We start from the raw sequence: 15,233 nt of genomic DNA on the forward strand, positions 1-15,233 counted from the left end.
CAATCTTTTCACCACTAGTTGTCCAAATTTACCTCCAAATTTCACTTCTCTTTCACCAGTCTATCTAAACATGGACTTCAAAAAGTATTTATACTGTCTAGACATGGACCTCAAAAAGCATTTATCCTGTTTAGACATGGATTTCAAAATGTATTTATACTCTCTGGACATGGACCTCAAAAAGTATTTATCCTGTTTAGACATGGATTTCAAAATGTATTTATACTGTCTAGACATGGACCTTAAAAAGCATTTATACTGTTAAGACAAGGACTTCAAAAAGTATTCATACTCTCTGGACATGGACCTCACAAGGTATTTATCCTGTTTAGACATGGACTTCAAAATGTATTTATACTGTCTAGACATGGACCTTAAAAAGTATTTATACTGTCTAGATATGGACTTCAAAAAGTATTTATACTGTCTAGATATGGACTTCAAAAAGTATTTATACTGTCTAGACATGGACCTCAAAAAAGTATTTATACTGTTTACACATGGACCTCAAAAAAGTATTTATACTGTTTACACATGGACTTCAAAAAGTATTTATACTGTGATGATTAGTCTACTTTTGCTCTAAAAAAAACCATGGGTCTGGTTACACTACTTATCAATAATAATATAAATTATTTAAAAATAAAAAGGAAAATGAAAAGCTTCCATTTCAGTACTTCTGTACATCAAAAGAATTTTCTGTATTAATAATACATGCCAATGATCACAGACTTGTTCTTGACTCAAATAGGTATCAATAAATGGTGTTTATGTGTACTATTTAAATATATTCATCATATCTAAACATATGAGAACAAATATTCATATTTATCCAAGAGAAAAACATCAAATAAAATATGGTGACAGAAGTATGTAAAACGATATTTCTTATACTGCGCTCGATTACGTTTCACCTACATTCTGGTACAACTTGAGAATTGTATGTAATAAAAACTCCTTTGCAAAATCAAAATGCAAATCATACTGAATTCGAGCACATCAAATTTTAAAGACTTAGCCGAGAGATTCAATGTCCTACATTCTCACATCCAAATCATTCAGGTGACTCTACAAGGGCAATTACTATGTGATGAAATATCACAAAGTATGTGCAACTTAAGAAAACACAATTGACTATTCTATCTACCTTAAATGCTACATTGTTCCACAGAACCTAAACTTCTAAAATTACTATGCATGTCATCAGAACAGAAAATAAACCAAACACACAACCAGTCAATGATAATAAGTAGAGCATATGATTATAGATGCACCAAATTAACATCAGCAAGAACCTATCTGTACAAAAAAATTCTACAGTATTTCCAAGTGACTGTAAAGACTCCCTTGAAATTGGAATCGCATAATAATCGGTGTCATCCTACCAAGATGAGGACTAAATCAAACACTACCTGATACTCGACTTATTCATATATAATTTTACAAGATAGTAAAATTAATATTCCTAAAATAGAAGTGCTTATGGTGGCTGTTTATTTTAATATGTGAACGGTTTGCATTTCAAATAACATAATAAGCAGAGGTAAGTTGCAGTATCTTTAGATATAAAACTGTACTCACAATATTCATATTTCCAAAATATTTGCAAAATGTTGTCCCATATAAGATTTAGCTTTATTGTTTCGTTCCTTTGGCGTAAGATCTTTCTAATACTGTAGATGTTTTGACCATCCATAAGGTATTAAAACTTAATAACAATGATACACGTACCAAGATGGAAAGTCAAGTTTCATACGAAGCTTAGTGATATCACCAAACATTATGTCCGTCATCTTATAAACATTGTAAGACCAAGGTTAGGATATAATCATCTGAGTTATACATGAGATTTTTATATTTACATTTCAACATTCCAGTCTTATACAGCAAAGCTATCTTACAAATCAAACTTAAAAAAAAAAATTATAGGTAACAATTACATGTTTGTTTTTTGAGTACAAAATGTGTGCTTTGGACATGTTGGAAGCACATTATAGGCTATCAAGTTTACTTGAACATTAATGAAGTCATCCATACTATAAATAAGGTGACTTACTTTGAAAAAGCTAGCTACATTCGCGACACTACATTGAATGCCTATCTAGTATATCTTCTAGTATTTAATTACAAATGGTACTTCTAATTGTGCATTCCTTAATAAGTAACCATTACTATGTCATAAAAATATTTGACCATATTTACAAAAAAGTTTACTTTAAATTTACAAGACTAATATTACTTATTCTTTGATTTTAACTTGGGAGTCTACGTAATCTACATATCTTTTTCCAACGTACAGTATCCCGACTGCTCCTCCGATTCCCATCGCGAAACGGAGGGTGGGAGACCCTGGAGCTACAGTGCTGCCTAAAGCCCAAGCTAGCATGGATCCCAGATTGAAAATGGCACTCCCAAAGGCACTGAAATAAAGGAAAGAACCCTTCAAAATATGACCAAGATTTTTTTGTTTTGATATATCACAAATTTTCAACAATTAAAAAGGAGCACAAGACATCATTTTACAAATACCTTCCTCTGATGTTCATATTGTATATCTCTGAAAACTTCGTTATATCAACATTTACCCATAAAACTGAAAAATTTCCTGTTTTATTCCCTTCCAATAGACTTATCCCTCCAGTAAATTAATAATGTAATCTAATGATTGAAGACATTAAGGCTTTCAAGAGGAAACTGAAGACTTTCTTATTTCATGAGTCTCTTGACAGTGACGATTGATCATTAAATGAACAATACGCGATATGAAACGTTAAATACTCTGAACAAACAAGGTAAAACGACAGTGGAGGTCCTGTAGAGAGTGGGGTTCCCCTGCTGTATGGGACTGGAAAAGCAGCCATCAAAGTAAAAGTAAGTAAGTATCAGTTAACGGCAATAACAATGGCTTGGCCAGGCCGTACTGCCTTTGTCGAAGTTGAGACTATTCCCTAGAATCAAGTCAGGGCTTCCATGGTAATACTCCAACCAATGGAGTTCACAGCGCTGGCACCAAAAGAGCCTTAGGAGAACAATCATAACAAAGGCAGAACCAAGAACTCAACTCTGATTCCATATACAGTAAAATCCTTCGGACCTATCCTGGAGAGGTTAAGCGATATGAATTGGGGTCTTTTAAAAGTAAACTAGAATATCTGCTTACTTTACTTACCCCTCTCAAGAATTCATTCTTTTACCAACTACTTTTCTTTTTCCATGACCACACCTCCAATTTGTTTTCAATCCTATTCATGATTTACCTGATGTTTTCAACCCTCTATATTTCCTCTACCTTCCTGCTATTTAGTACTAAATCTAAAATTGATCTTTGCTCATTTATTGATTCACATTTGGAAGATTAACCAAATAGATACAGTGTATTTCATAACTAAACCTCATGCAATGCCTCTGAGATATAGCTTTAAATTCTTTTTTTTACATAATTACTGTCCAAATTCAATACTTTGATTATATTTTTTTAAAATGTCTAATTCTTTCCCTCTATCCAAATTCTTTTATGTACAGTATATGTTACAACAAACTGCTCTTGGAGATATAACATAGCAGTAAATCAAATTCCTTAAACTGTTTTTAAAAGATTAGAAATGCAGTACAGTACTGCATTATTTCATATGTTCTAAGAGATATAAAACCTCACTGCTCTTACATTTGTGTCTTCACTTCTATCCCGACTTTGATAAGCTGAGTCTAAGGACATTCCTCTGACTATTAAACAAGCACCTACATCACCTTCATTCTGGTTGTCTCCACATCAATGCTGCCTTGCTCTCTTTTTGGCAATTATTCTGTTGCGTTTGATCAGAGCCCATCCTCTACTCAAGCGACCTTGTAAAACCCACTGGGCCACCACTTCCAAAACTAGCTCCACGAATATCTGAGCTTTCAACATTCAGTATTATTATCATTATTAATTGCTAAGCTACAACCCTAGTTGGAAAAGCAGGATGCTATAAGCCAAGGGGATGCAACAGGGAAAATAGCCCAGTGAGGAAAGTAAACAAGGACAAAAATATTTTAAGAACAGTAACAACATTAAAATAAATATTTCCTATATAAACTACCTGTATAAAAACTTTAACAAAACATGAGGAAGAGAAACTAGATGGAACAGTGTGCCCGAGTTTACTCTAACCGAAGACAGTGGAAGACCATGGTACAGAGGCTGTGGCACTACCCAAGACTAGAGAACAATGGTTTGATTTTGGAGTGTCCTTCTCCTAGACAAGCTGCTTACCATAGCTAAAGAGTCTCTTCTACCCTTACCAAGAGGAAAGTATAGCCACTGCACAATTACAGTGCAGTAGTTAACCCCTTGAGAGAAGATTTGTTTGGTAATCTCAGTATTGTCAGGTGTATGAGGACAGAGGAGAATCTGTAAAGAATAGGCCAGACTATTCGGTGTCTGTGTAGGCAAAGGGAAAGAACCGTAACCAGAGAGAAGGATCCAATGTAGTACTGTCTAGCCAGTCAAAGGGACCCCATAAATCTCTAGCGGTAGTATCTCAACGGGCGGCTGTTGCCATGGCCAACCAACAACAGTAACTGTCGCAACCCCCCGACAATTGTGGGATTCAAGTCTGGTGTTGCATAAAAGGTTCAGCACCATTGATTTCTTTCCCCTTCTTTAATATCCTCAATGAACCTTGACTGAAGAGGCTTTTTGGGATTCATCCCACAGTGACTTGCATTTGAAGAAGTGACACTTTATATACTACTACAGGTATAGTATAGTATAAACATAAGGGCATACTAAGATTAAACACAATATAAACAGAAAAAGTGTCATAAAGCAGATGGAACACATGAATTAAAAGCCGTCAATTCATTCCAGAAACAAACAAAGAACCCTAGCTGGTTGAACAAAATGGACTGCCTGTACTTTTTGCAATCTGGAAGCCACAAGTCAACAAACACATCACTGACAAATATTGCTTCCCTAATTATGATATCAGATCTAAAAAATGATATCTTAATTATAAAATAAATTTTTGAAAATACTTACCCGGTGAATATATAATAGCTGCAACTCTGTTGCTCGACAGACACATACAATAAAAACTCGCCAGCGATCGCTATACAGGTTGCGGGTGTGCCCACCAGCGCCAACTGTCGGCCAGATACCACTCTCGATGTAAACAAAGACTCAATTTCTTCTCATCCCACTGCGTCTCTATTGGGGAGGAAGGGAGGGTCGTTTAATTTATATATTCACCGGGTAAGTATATTCAAAAATTTATTTTATAATTATAATATCATTTTTAAATATTTAACTTAGCCGGTGAATATATAATAGCTGATTCACACCCAAGGAGGTGGGTAGAGACCAGAGTTAAATATGTTTACATCGTATAAGCTAAGAGTTTTTTATTTCATTTTGGCAGTTATCAATATAACAAAACCAAAATAAATAGGTACCTGGTAAGGAAGTCGACTTAGACGATTACTCTGCCTTGTAAGTACGTCTTCCTTACGGAGCCCAGCGATCCTCTTAGGATGCTGACAGACCCCCAGGAGCTGAAGTATCAAGGGTTGCAACCCATACAACAGGACCTCATCAAACCCCTAATCTGGGCGCTCTCAAGAAATGACTTTGACCACCCGCCAAATCAACCAGGATGCGAAAGGCTTCTTAGCCTTCCGGACAACCCATAAAAACAACATTAAAACATTTCAAGAGACAGATTAAAAGGGTATGGAATTAGGGAATTGTAGTGGTTGAGCCCTCACCCACTACTGCACTCGCTGCTACGAATTGTCACAGTGTGTAGCAGTTCTCGTAAAGAGACTGGACATCTTTCAAGTAAAATGACGCGAACACTGACTTGCTTCTCCAATAGGTTGCGTCCATGATACTTTGCAGAGATCTATTTTGCTTAAAGGCCACGGAAGTTGCTACAGCTCTAACCTCGTGCGTCTTAACCTTAAGCAAAGATCGGTCTTCCTCACTCAAGTGTGAATGTGCTTCTCGTATTAACAATCTGATAAAATATGACAAACCATTCTTTGACATAGGCAAGGATGGTTTCTTAACCGAACACCATAACGTTTCAGATTGGCCTCGTAAAGGTTTAGTACGAGCTAAGTAAAACTTAAGAGCTCTAACAGGGCATAAGACTCTTACTAGTTCATTGCCTACGATCTCCGATAAGCTAGGAATATCGAAAGATTTAGGCCAAGGACGAGAAGGTAGCTCATTTTTGGCTAGGAAACCAAGTTGCAGAGAACAAGTAGCTTTTTCTGACGAAAACCCGATGTTCTTGCTGAAGGCATGAAGCTCACTGACTCTTTTAGCCGAGGCTAAGCATACCAGGAAAAGAGTCTTAAGAGTGAGATCTTTCAGGGAGGCTGACTGTAAAGGCTCAAACCAGTCTGACATGAGGAATCTTAGGACCACGTCTAAATTCCACCCAGGAGTAGCCAAACGACGCTCCTTAGAGGTCTCGAAAGACTTAAGGAGGTCTTGCAGATCTTTATTGTTGGAAAGATCTAAGCCTCTATGCCGGAAGACCGAGGCCAACATGCTTCTGGAGCCCTTGATAGTAGGAGCTGAAAGGGATCGTACTTTTCTCAGGTATAAGAGAAAATCAGCTATTTGGGCTACAGAGGTACTGGTCGAGGATACGGAAACTGACTTGCACCAGTCTCGGAAGACTTCCCACTTCGATTGGTAGACTCTAATGGTAGACGCTCTCCTTGCTCTAGCAATCGCACTGGCTGCCTCCTTCGAAAAGCCTCTAGCTCTCGAGAGTCTTTCGATAGTCTGAAGGCAGTCAGAAGAAGAGCGTGGAGGCTTTGGTGTACCTTCTTTACGTGTGGTTGACGTAGAAGGTCTACTCTTAGAGGAAGACTTCTGGGAACGTCTACTAGCCATCGAAGTACCTCGGTGAACCATTCTCTCGCGGGCCAGAGGGGAGCAACTAACGTCAACCTTGTCCCTTCGTGAGAGGCGAATTTCTGCAGTACCTTGTTGACAATCTAGAATGGTGGGAATGCGTAAAGATCTAGATGTGACCAATCTAGGAGGAAGGCATCTATATGTATTGCTGCTGGGTCCGGGACTGGAGAGCAATAGATTGGAAGCCTCTTGGTCAGCGAGGTTGCAAAGAGATCTATGGTGGGTTGACCCCAAGTCGTCTAAAGTCTCTTGCACACATCCTTGTGGAGGGTCCATTCGGTTGGAATTACTTGACCTTTCCGACTGAGACAATCTGCTAGGACGTTCAAGTCGCCCTGGATGAACCTCGTTACTAGGGAGATGCCTCGATCTTTTGACCAGATGAGCAGGTCCCTTGTGATCTCGTACAAAGTCAGTGAGTGGGTACCTCCCTGTTTGGAAATGTACGCCAAGGCCGTGGTGTTGTCCGAGTTTACCTCCACCACCTTGCCTCGAAGGAGAATCTCGAAGCTTATCAAGGCCAGATGAACCGCCAAAAGCTCCTTGCTGTTGATATGCATGCTCCTCTGACTCGAGTTCCACAGACCTGAGCATTCCCGACCGTCCAGCGTCGCGCCCCAGCCCAAGTCCGATGCGTCCGAGAAGAGAACGTGGTTGGGTATCTGAACTGCCAGGGGAAGACCCTCTCGTAGGCTGATATTGTCCTTCCACCAAGTCAGACAAGACTTTATCTTTTCGGAAATCGGGATCGAGACCGCCTCTAGCGTCTTGTCCTTTTTCCAGTGAAAAGCCAGATGGAATTGAAGAGGACGGAGGTGTAGCCTTCCTAGCGAGACAAATTGCTCCAGGGATGACAGCGTCCCTACCAGACTCATCCACAGCCTGACTGAGCAGCGTTCTTTCTTCAGCATCTTCTGGATGGAGAGCAGGGCTTGATCTATTCTGGGGGCCGACGGAAAAGCCCGAAAAACTTGACTGTGAATCTCCATCCCTAAATACAGAATAGTTTGGGATGGGACCAGCTGTGACTTTTCCAAATTGACTAGGAGTCCCAATTCCTTGGTCAGATCTAGAGTCCAATTGAGATCCTTCAGACAGCGATGACTGGAAGAGGCTCTGAGAAGCCAGTCGTCCAAGTACAGGGAGGCTCTGATCTCCGATAGCTCGAAACTGGTACCCCACATTCCTGTAAACAAACCTCAGAAACGGTTGGGAATCCGAGTGTATAGGAATGTGGAAGTATGCCTCCTGAAGGTCGAGAGAGACCATCCAGTCGCCTTCCATAAATGCTGTCAAGACAGCCTGGTAGACTTCATCGTGAAGTTTGTCTTGACAATGAATACATTGAGCGCACTTGCCTCTTACGTACTCCTGCAGTGAACATGGCTGCCAAATCATGGAGCCATCCCTGAGGGACTTGTCCCTGCAGAGAACGTGGCTGTCAGATCATTGGAGCCATCCCTGAAAGCCTTGTTTATGCATGACATAATTGTACAGCAAAACTTCAAAGGCTCGAAAACAGCTGTGAAGTTGACCTGTAAAATCTAGGAGCGTCTCCTGGCCAGGCGCCAGGGAGAGTCTACGAGATTTGAGAAGTCTATCTGGGCAGAGGCAGGAACTCCCAAGCCGAGAACTTCTCTCGTGTCATATCAGACTCTCGCTCTATAAGCCAGTTTAAAAGAAGGGAAAGCAAAGGCTGTCTCCCCCAAACTCCTCCTGGTGATAAACCAGTCGCCTAGCAAACGTAAAGCTCTCTAGGAGAGCGAGAGAGCACTAGCTTATAAAACAACAGCTTCGAAGTAGCTAGGCCTAGTGTAAGCTCTGACGTTTAGGCGAACGAGGAGCAGCAGTTACAAAAAGATCCGGACAAAGATCCTTAAAAATCAGCATGATTTATTTAAAGTCCATAGAGGGCTAAGCAGCTTTAGGCTCCTCTCCGTCTGACAGAGTCCTCAAGGGAATATCAGTAGGAGGGGGAACAGCAACTTCCTCATCTAAAGGAACCTTGTCCGATAATAGCTGAGTCTCAAGCAAGGGAGAGAACTACTGTGGTGGCAATGCTTTACAAGCAGAGTCCACACGCACTGGTGCATTAGTAGCGGACCAGGACGCAACGTCATGTAACTGCTTGACAGTCTGTGAACTGTCAACAACAACAGGTGCGAGAGACCAGGACGCAACGTCATGTAACTGCTTGACAGTCTGTGAACTGTCAACAACAACAGGTGCGTTAGGACGCACAGCGTCCACTCGAGACTGCTTTGACCGCCTGGACTGAGCAGTCAAAACAACTCTAGAATGCGGAGGTTGACGCACAGCGTCAAAACAAGTCAACTCCGATTGTTAGCGAACGTCCTGAACGTCAACAGGAGCATCAGCAAGTGGCCTAACGTCCAAATGTGGCTGAAAATCCACACGAGACCGCATCGAGTGTGGTTCTAAACAACCTGACTGACGTGACTTAGCTACGCCAACGTCAACAGGACGCACAAAGGAACGTTAGGTTGGCTGAAAGCCAGGATCTCGATGAGATAAACGGCTAGGCTCAACGGACTAATCGGCAGAATAGTCTTCCATAAGGGAGGCAAGCTTATTCTGCATGTCTTGCCGTACAACTCATTTAGGATCAACGGAAAAGGTTGCGGTAAGAGACGAGGGTAACGTCTGTGACCGCAAAACCTTGCCAACAAAAAGACTCTCGGAGTCTGTGTTACGCTTTTGTTAGGCGGCGAGCAGTCTTCCGATGACTGCATAGGGTCAGAGCTGTCCTAATGGCTACAACCAGGACGCTGGACCTGTCCTGAAAGGACTGACTTTCGCTTAAGGGCCTCGAAACCTTGTTTCAGGTTTCTTATGCGAAAAGCCTTCGGATGACGAGGAGAAAAACGTCTCTCTCGCCTTATGGTAGGGGTGATCTTGGTAAGATACACCCGATACCATAGAGGGAACGTCTGTTCGCTGATCAAGGCCTCTCGAACCCATAAGTCGTACGACATTACTTCTCCCCTGGGCTTGGGAGCTTGCAAGAGGTCCCGGACTAGGCGAACGACAGGCACGAACAGACGAACCCTCGGTCGCAACACTGATAACACTTTGCGCAATATCACTTTATCACTACGATTTTCTGTTTAACACTTATTTCACTGAAATCAAAACTTTTACTGATTTCTACCTGAAGCACGCAATTCTAACCTCATCAAAAGGTAGTAATAGCGAAATCAGTTGTATAATGCAAGCACATTAATACCAGCAAAAAACAGTAAACATATTTTAAGATAAAAAATTCAGTGGATGTGGGAAGAGACTAAACACTAGTTCATTCAAAACTACGTTTTCAATCTCTCACCGTACATTGCCTGGGGACGAGAATAAAAAACTAAAAACGTTTTATCCTTTCTCCCCGTACAGAGACTAGGGACGAGAGTAACTCGAGAACAACGTTACCCGCTTGAACGGAACGTTTTCTCCCCTCTCTCTCCCTCCGTCTCTATCTCTCTCTCTCTCTCTCTTGATTACGCACCTAAGAGAAGAGCCCACTTACGTTTCGTCAAAAAAACATGTTATTTGACCAAAGGAAAAAAACTGAAAGGTTTTTCAATTAAAAAGTTCCTTTAAAATATAATTTAAAACATTTAAGCTTTGAAAGAAGAATGAACAAAACGTCAGAATTGATTTACTCTTTCTGCAAAGTGAAACCGTGATACTCTCTCTCTCTATCGTAACGATAGAGCGCAAACTGCGTAGCATAAATAAACTAAACGTTAGTTCATCTTTGAAACAGTACGAAGACTATTCAAAGAAAATCTTTCATAAAATATCTATTAAAAAATATTCATTTAAAAAGTTTTAAATCATTAGCTCTTTAAAAGCTATTTACGATTGAAAGGGCTCAACGTTGTTTAACTTCAGTTTCCAAGTTAGGACCGCCTACTCTCAGGAAGGTCGCATATAAACAAATCATTAAAATTTATTTTTATGTTTATTATAAATGGAAAGTTAATCGAAGAGGCCTAATAAAGGCGGTGAGATATAAAATATATAGAGGAAAATCTATAATTAATTTATAACGTGATAAGATAATTGCTAAAAGCCTAAACACACTTCCGTCTAAGGGAAGGGTCGGCCATTTAAAAGTCAAAGTAAGTCCATACTCTCTTTGTCATCAAAAAATTAAATCTATCCAAAAACTAGTTCAAGATTTAAGATGAAGATAAAACACCTGCACTGCGAAAGCTCAAACCAAATTAAAGTACTTCACCAAATATGATGGGAAAAACTCCAGGTTCTACAGCGAGTAAAAGTACGTCTTGTCGACACGTCGACAGAGAAAAAATTGAGTCTTTGTTTACATCGAGAGTGGTATCTGGCCGACAGTTGGCGCTGGTGGGCACACCCGCAACCTGTATAGCGATCGCTGGCGAGTTTTTATTGTATGTGTCTGTCGAGCAACAGAGTTGCAGCTATTATATATTCACCGGCTAAGTTAAATATTTAAAAATACAGTATGGTGAAAGTGGTGTTATACACAATATACAAAAAATGTATAGCAATGAGAAGCACTCATTGTCCATAAATACAATCTAAAGTTGTTTACTACATAAAGCAATGAGTTAGATGGATGAGATAAAGAAAGAATGGGAGATTTGGATGGATAAGGCTGAGGACCTCAATTACGAGATATCCTAACCTTTGACTATTTTTGTAAATTCTACAATATTGCATTCAACTTCATATTTGTCAATCCTAATCAAGCCTTTTGGAAGTGATAAAAGGGATCAATATTTTGGTATGAACATAATCAGTCCGTGGTATGAAAAAAAAAAAAAAAAAAAAAAAAAACACTTCGTTTACATCATTAGTGTTGATGTGTAAATTACATATATAGCTACTTCATTGTTACACAATATCAATGACTAACAATCACCTCAAATACTTACCAGAATAAAATCCTTTCCTTTGGGGCTGCTTTTGCAAGATGAGGCCTCGAGTATAAATATAAAGCTGTTCCAGATAACGAATTAAGCAGGCAGGCATTTGTTAACGATATGTACTGGGGTATCCCGCTGCAAAATTTCAATAATAATTAATAAATATATAAGAGAAATAACAAGTTATCACATAAAAGAACACTTCTAAATACAATAAGGCATGCTAATTTGGAAGTATTTGTGCTGTTTTATTTCTATTTCTAAATGACCAAGGGTAGACAAAATGCGTTACATCACGGTTAATTTACATGCAAACCATGAATAAGAATTTTGACAATTCTCTACAATCAATCCTTTGCTAAAAATTCTCTAGGACTGCCAAATTATTGATTGAATGATGTTTGATTATTGCATTTAACTTCATAATTCCTAAAATGATTAAATGGATGGAATCAGTTGTCCCAAAGTAAAGTTGCAAATCTAGAAAGTGACTTGCATTCTTCTTAGAGTAAAATCTTGGAATTTTTTATATGGATATCACAGCATCTTTGGAAATGGCCACACAAAAATCTCTAAAGAAGTGCCTTGGAGTGGTAGGATAGTTGAGGAATAAGTCAGTTCTTCAACAGCACTAAGGCAAGACAGTTTGAAGCTGGACACTGCATGTTATAAAAGACTTCGGGTTTGTATTCAAGAAAAAATTCTAATCATTTCCCAATTTTGCAGTTTGTTCCAATGAGGTTACAAACCCACATTTTCATATCGACAATCGCTGCTTCATTAGGAATGTTCATCTCTACCAGGAAATGCCTGCTACCCAGTTAAAAGTATGAGCAAGGGGAAGGATGATGATATTTTATTTCTGAAGTTTTTTGCATTCCTGGAAAATGTCCAAACTTGGAGAAATTCATTAAGAACCAAGTGTAACAGTACATAAATAATGAACAAGTACCTATGATTTCAGTTACGTGGGCTAATTAATCATTAAAGATTAACGCGAGCTCTACGGAGTTATTGGGGCATTATATTAACCAAGGAAAACTGAATTCATACTAGCCTAACCTATCATAGGCCATGTGGTGCAGTCCACTGGTTTTTGAAGCTAGAACATGCCTACTTTAGCTCTTTGAAAGTTCCCTTCAGCTTATACAGCTTTTAAACCTTTAATTCCAGCTACTGTACATTATCATGTATAATGGCATTTCCTAACCCCATTCATGTCACATTTGTTGGGACTCCAAGAAAAAGATTTCTGGTACCTCTAGCAATTAGACTGGTCAATCCTAACCTTAATTCTGGTAGGCTATAGGAAATGTCCCTGACTCATGTTCAGTTGATTAAGAGTTCGTCCCCCCTCTCAAACCCAATAATTTTCAGTAGTACAGTATTTGCAACCTTGCTAGGCTTGTGAGCTAGAGGAGACTAAAGGTCAACCCACTGAGTCATCAGCTACCATTGACTGGCTCTCCCAGGCCATAACTTGCATGTATGGTCAGTCTCTAGAACATTATCCTGTCCCTTGATCCATTACTCCTGAGTGACCTTTAAACATTAAAAGCCACCCTGATTGGCTGAGGTTGTCCTTTGCCTTCCTACAGTGAGTAAGGACATAGATCCCTAGGTGATTTGAGTTATAACGTGGGGTTGAGGAATTCTTCGGCCCGTTATGATGAGAAAGACAGCGTCCTTGATTAGGTTATGAAGGAATGTAATATTTTAATGTTTACTACCAGGTAAGGGGTGTATGTATGATAGCAGACACCTGTATGTATTATTATGTCTAAGTTAGAATAAGGAGGGGGGTCGCAGGGGGGCGTCAGCAGCCCCCTGCCCCCTTTAGGTAAGTAGGTTAGGTTAGTGGGGAAAGTTTAGGTTACTTGATGTCCATTTTTAATGAACGTGTGAGGAACTGGCCGCTGATATACAAAGGCCTTGGTAATTTTGTATTGTATTACAGGGTGTGATTTCGCACAGAAAATATATGATTTCCTATAGTAAATAACGTGATTTAACCGAATTTCATGTTCATTTCAATCGCAAACAAACAGATCAACCAACTCGGCTAACTTTAAGTTGACGAATTGGTTGATGTTATTACGGATGAAATGAATGTGAAAACCTGTTAAATCACGTTATCTACTATAGGAAATCATATATTTCCTGTGCGAAAATCACACCATGTAATACAATACAAATGTACCATATAAATATTAACACTGTTGGCATATATATTAAGTTAAAATATTTAAACAACTTTTTCAACGTTGTAACTTCCCTTACATATGTACTGAGGACGGTAACATTAATTCAACGTTACCAATGTTTGACAGCACTACCAACGTTAACGAATGGTACAGTGTTACCAACGACACAATGACATTACTAGAGGCAGTAATGCTAAATATTTCCATACGTGTATTAAATAATTTGTCCATATAACTATTAAACAATAAATAAAAAGTACCAAAAGGCCACAAAACCTAACAAACCCACCTAACCTTGCCTAGAAGTACCCCGGTCATAAAACTCATATAATAAGTATTGGGGAATGACTTACTTTGATTCACAGTACTACCAACGGTGACGAATGGTACACAGAACTACCAACGACACGATGTCATTACTAGTGGCAGAAATGATAAATATTTCCATTCGTATATTAAATAATTTTTCCATATAACTGTTACACAATATATAAAAAGTACAGAAAGACCACAGAACCTAACAAACCCACCTAACCTTGCCTAGAAGTACCCCGGTCACAAAACACGTATAATGTCTATTGAGGAATGACTTACTTTTATGAAGAAAACGTCGAAGTATTCGGTAACCTCGGAACAGAAACTTCTCCAAACGACACTAGTTTTCGAAGATATGTCGATACCATCCATGAGGGTCTCATGGTCCGAATGTTTATGCAAAAAGTGGTTGGCACATAATATTATCTTCCATGGGGGTAGACGACTTTTGTCCAAAAAAGTACCTTTATAGGCAGTAACGGTATAACCACAACGGCGTTTCTTCTTAGTTTTACGAATGATGGATTCAGAATTGCAATAAAACACGTGAATGTCTTGCCTATAAGATAAAACAGAACGGCACTTGGGGCACTTTAAACTCTGAGGAATAACGTTGTGAGATTTAAGAAAATGTTCAACATTACCTGAAGAATAAAAAAAATCACCATGGAATTTAGCTACTGCTTTTAGGTACGGAATACTGCACCCGCTACAAGTTTCTTTAACTTGCTCCATCGCAAAATACGAAAAAAGAAACCGCACTCTGAATGTAGAACGTCTCACCAGATCAAAGGTTACAACGCAAAAGGCATTGGAACAAAGGGTATGAAAAGACCGCTCAAAGGGATAAAGGAAGGGGGGGGTAGGGAGATA

At 39.3% G+C, this 15,233-nt stretch overlaps 1 protein-coding gene across 1 annotated transcript in view; it reads right to left on the reverse strand.

Annotated features, from left to right (window-relative positions):
• Positions 1-672: 672 nt before the first annotated feature.
• LOC137621626 (uncharacterized) overlaps positions 673-15,233 on the reverse strand; it is a 15,962-nt gene continuing 1,401 nt past the window's right edge. The window contains exons 2-3 of the mRNA XM_068352081.1: positions 11,851-11,976; positions 673-2,420 (exon numbers count right to left, since the gene is read on the reverse strand). Coding sequence (XP_068208182.1) covers positions 2,240-2,420; positions 11,851-11,976 — 307 coding nt within the window. The 3' untranslated portion in view covers positions 673-2,239. The remainder of the gene's footprint in view (positions 2,421-11,850; positions 11,977-15,233) is intronic.

The sequence above is a fragment of the Palaemon carinicauda genome, chromosome 28 (genome assembly GCF_036898095.1).
Source record: "Palaemon carinicauda isolate YSFRI2023 chromosome 28, ASM3689809v2, whole genome shotgun sequence".
In the NCBI taxonomy this organism is placed as follows: domain Eukaryota; kingdom Metazoa; phylum Arthropoda; class Malacostraca; order Decapoda; family Palaemonidae; genus Palaemon; species Palaemon carinicauda.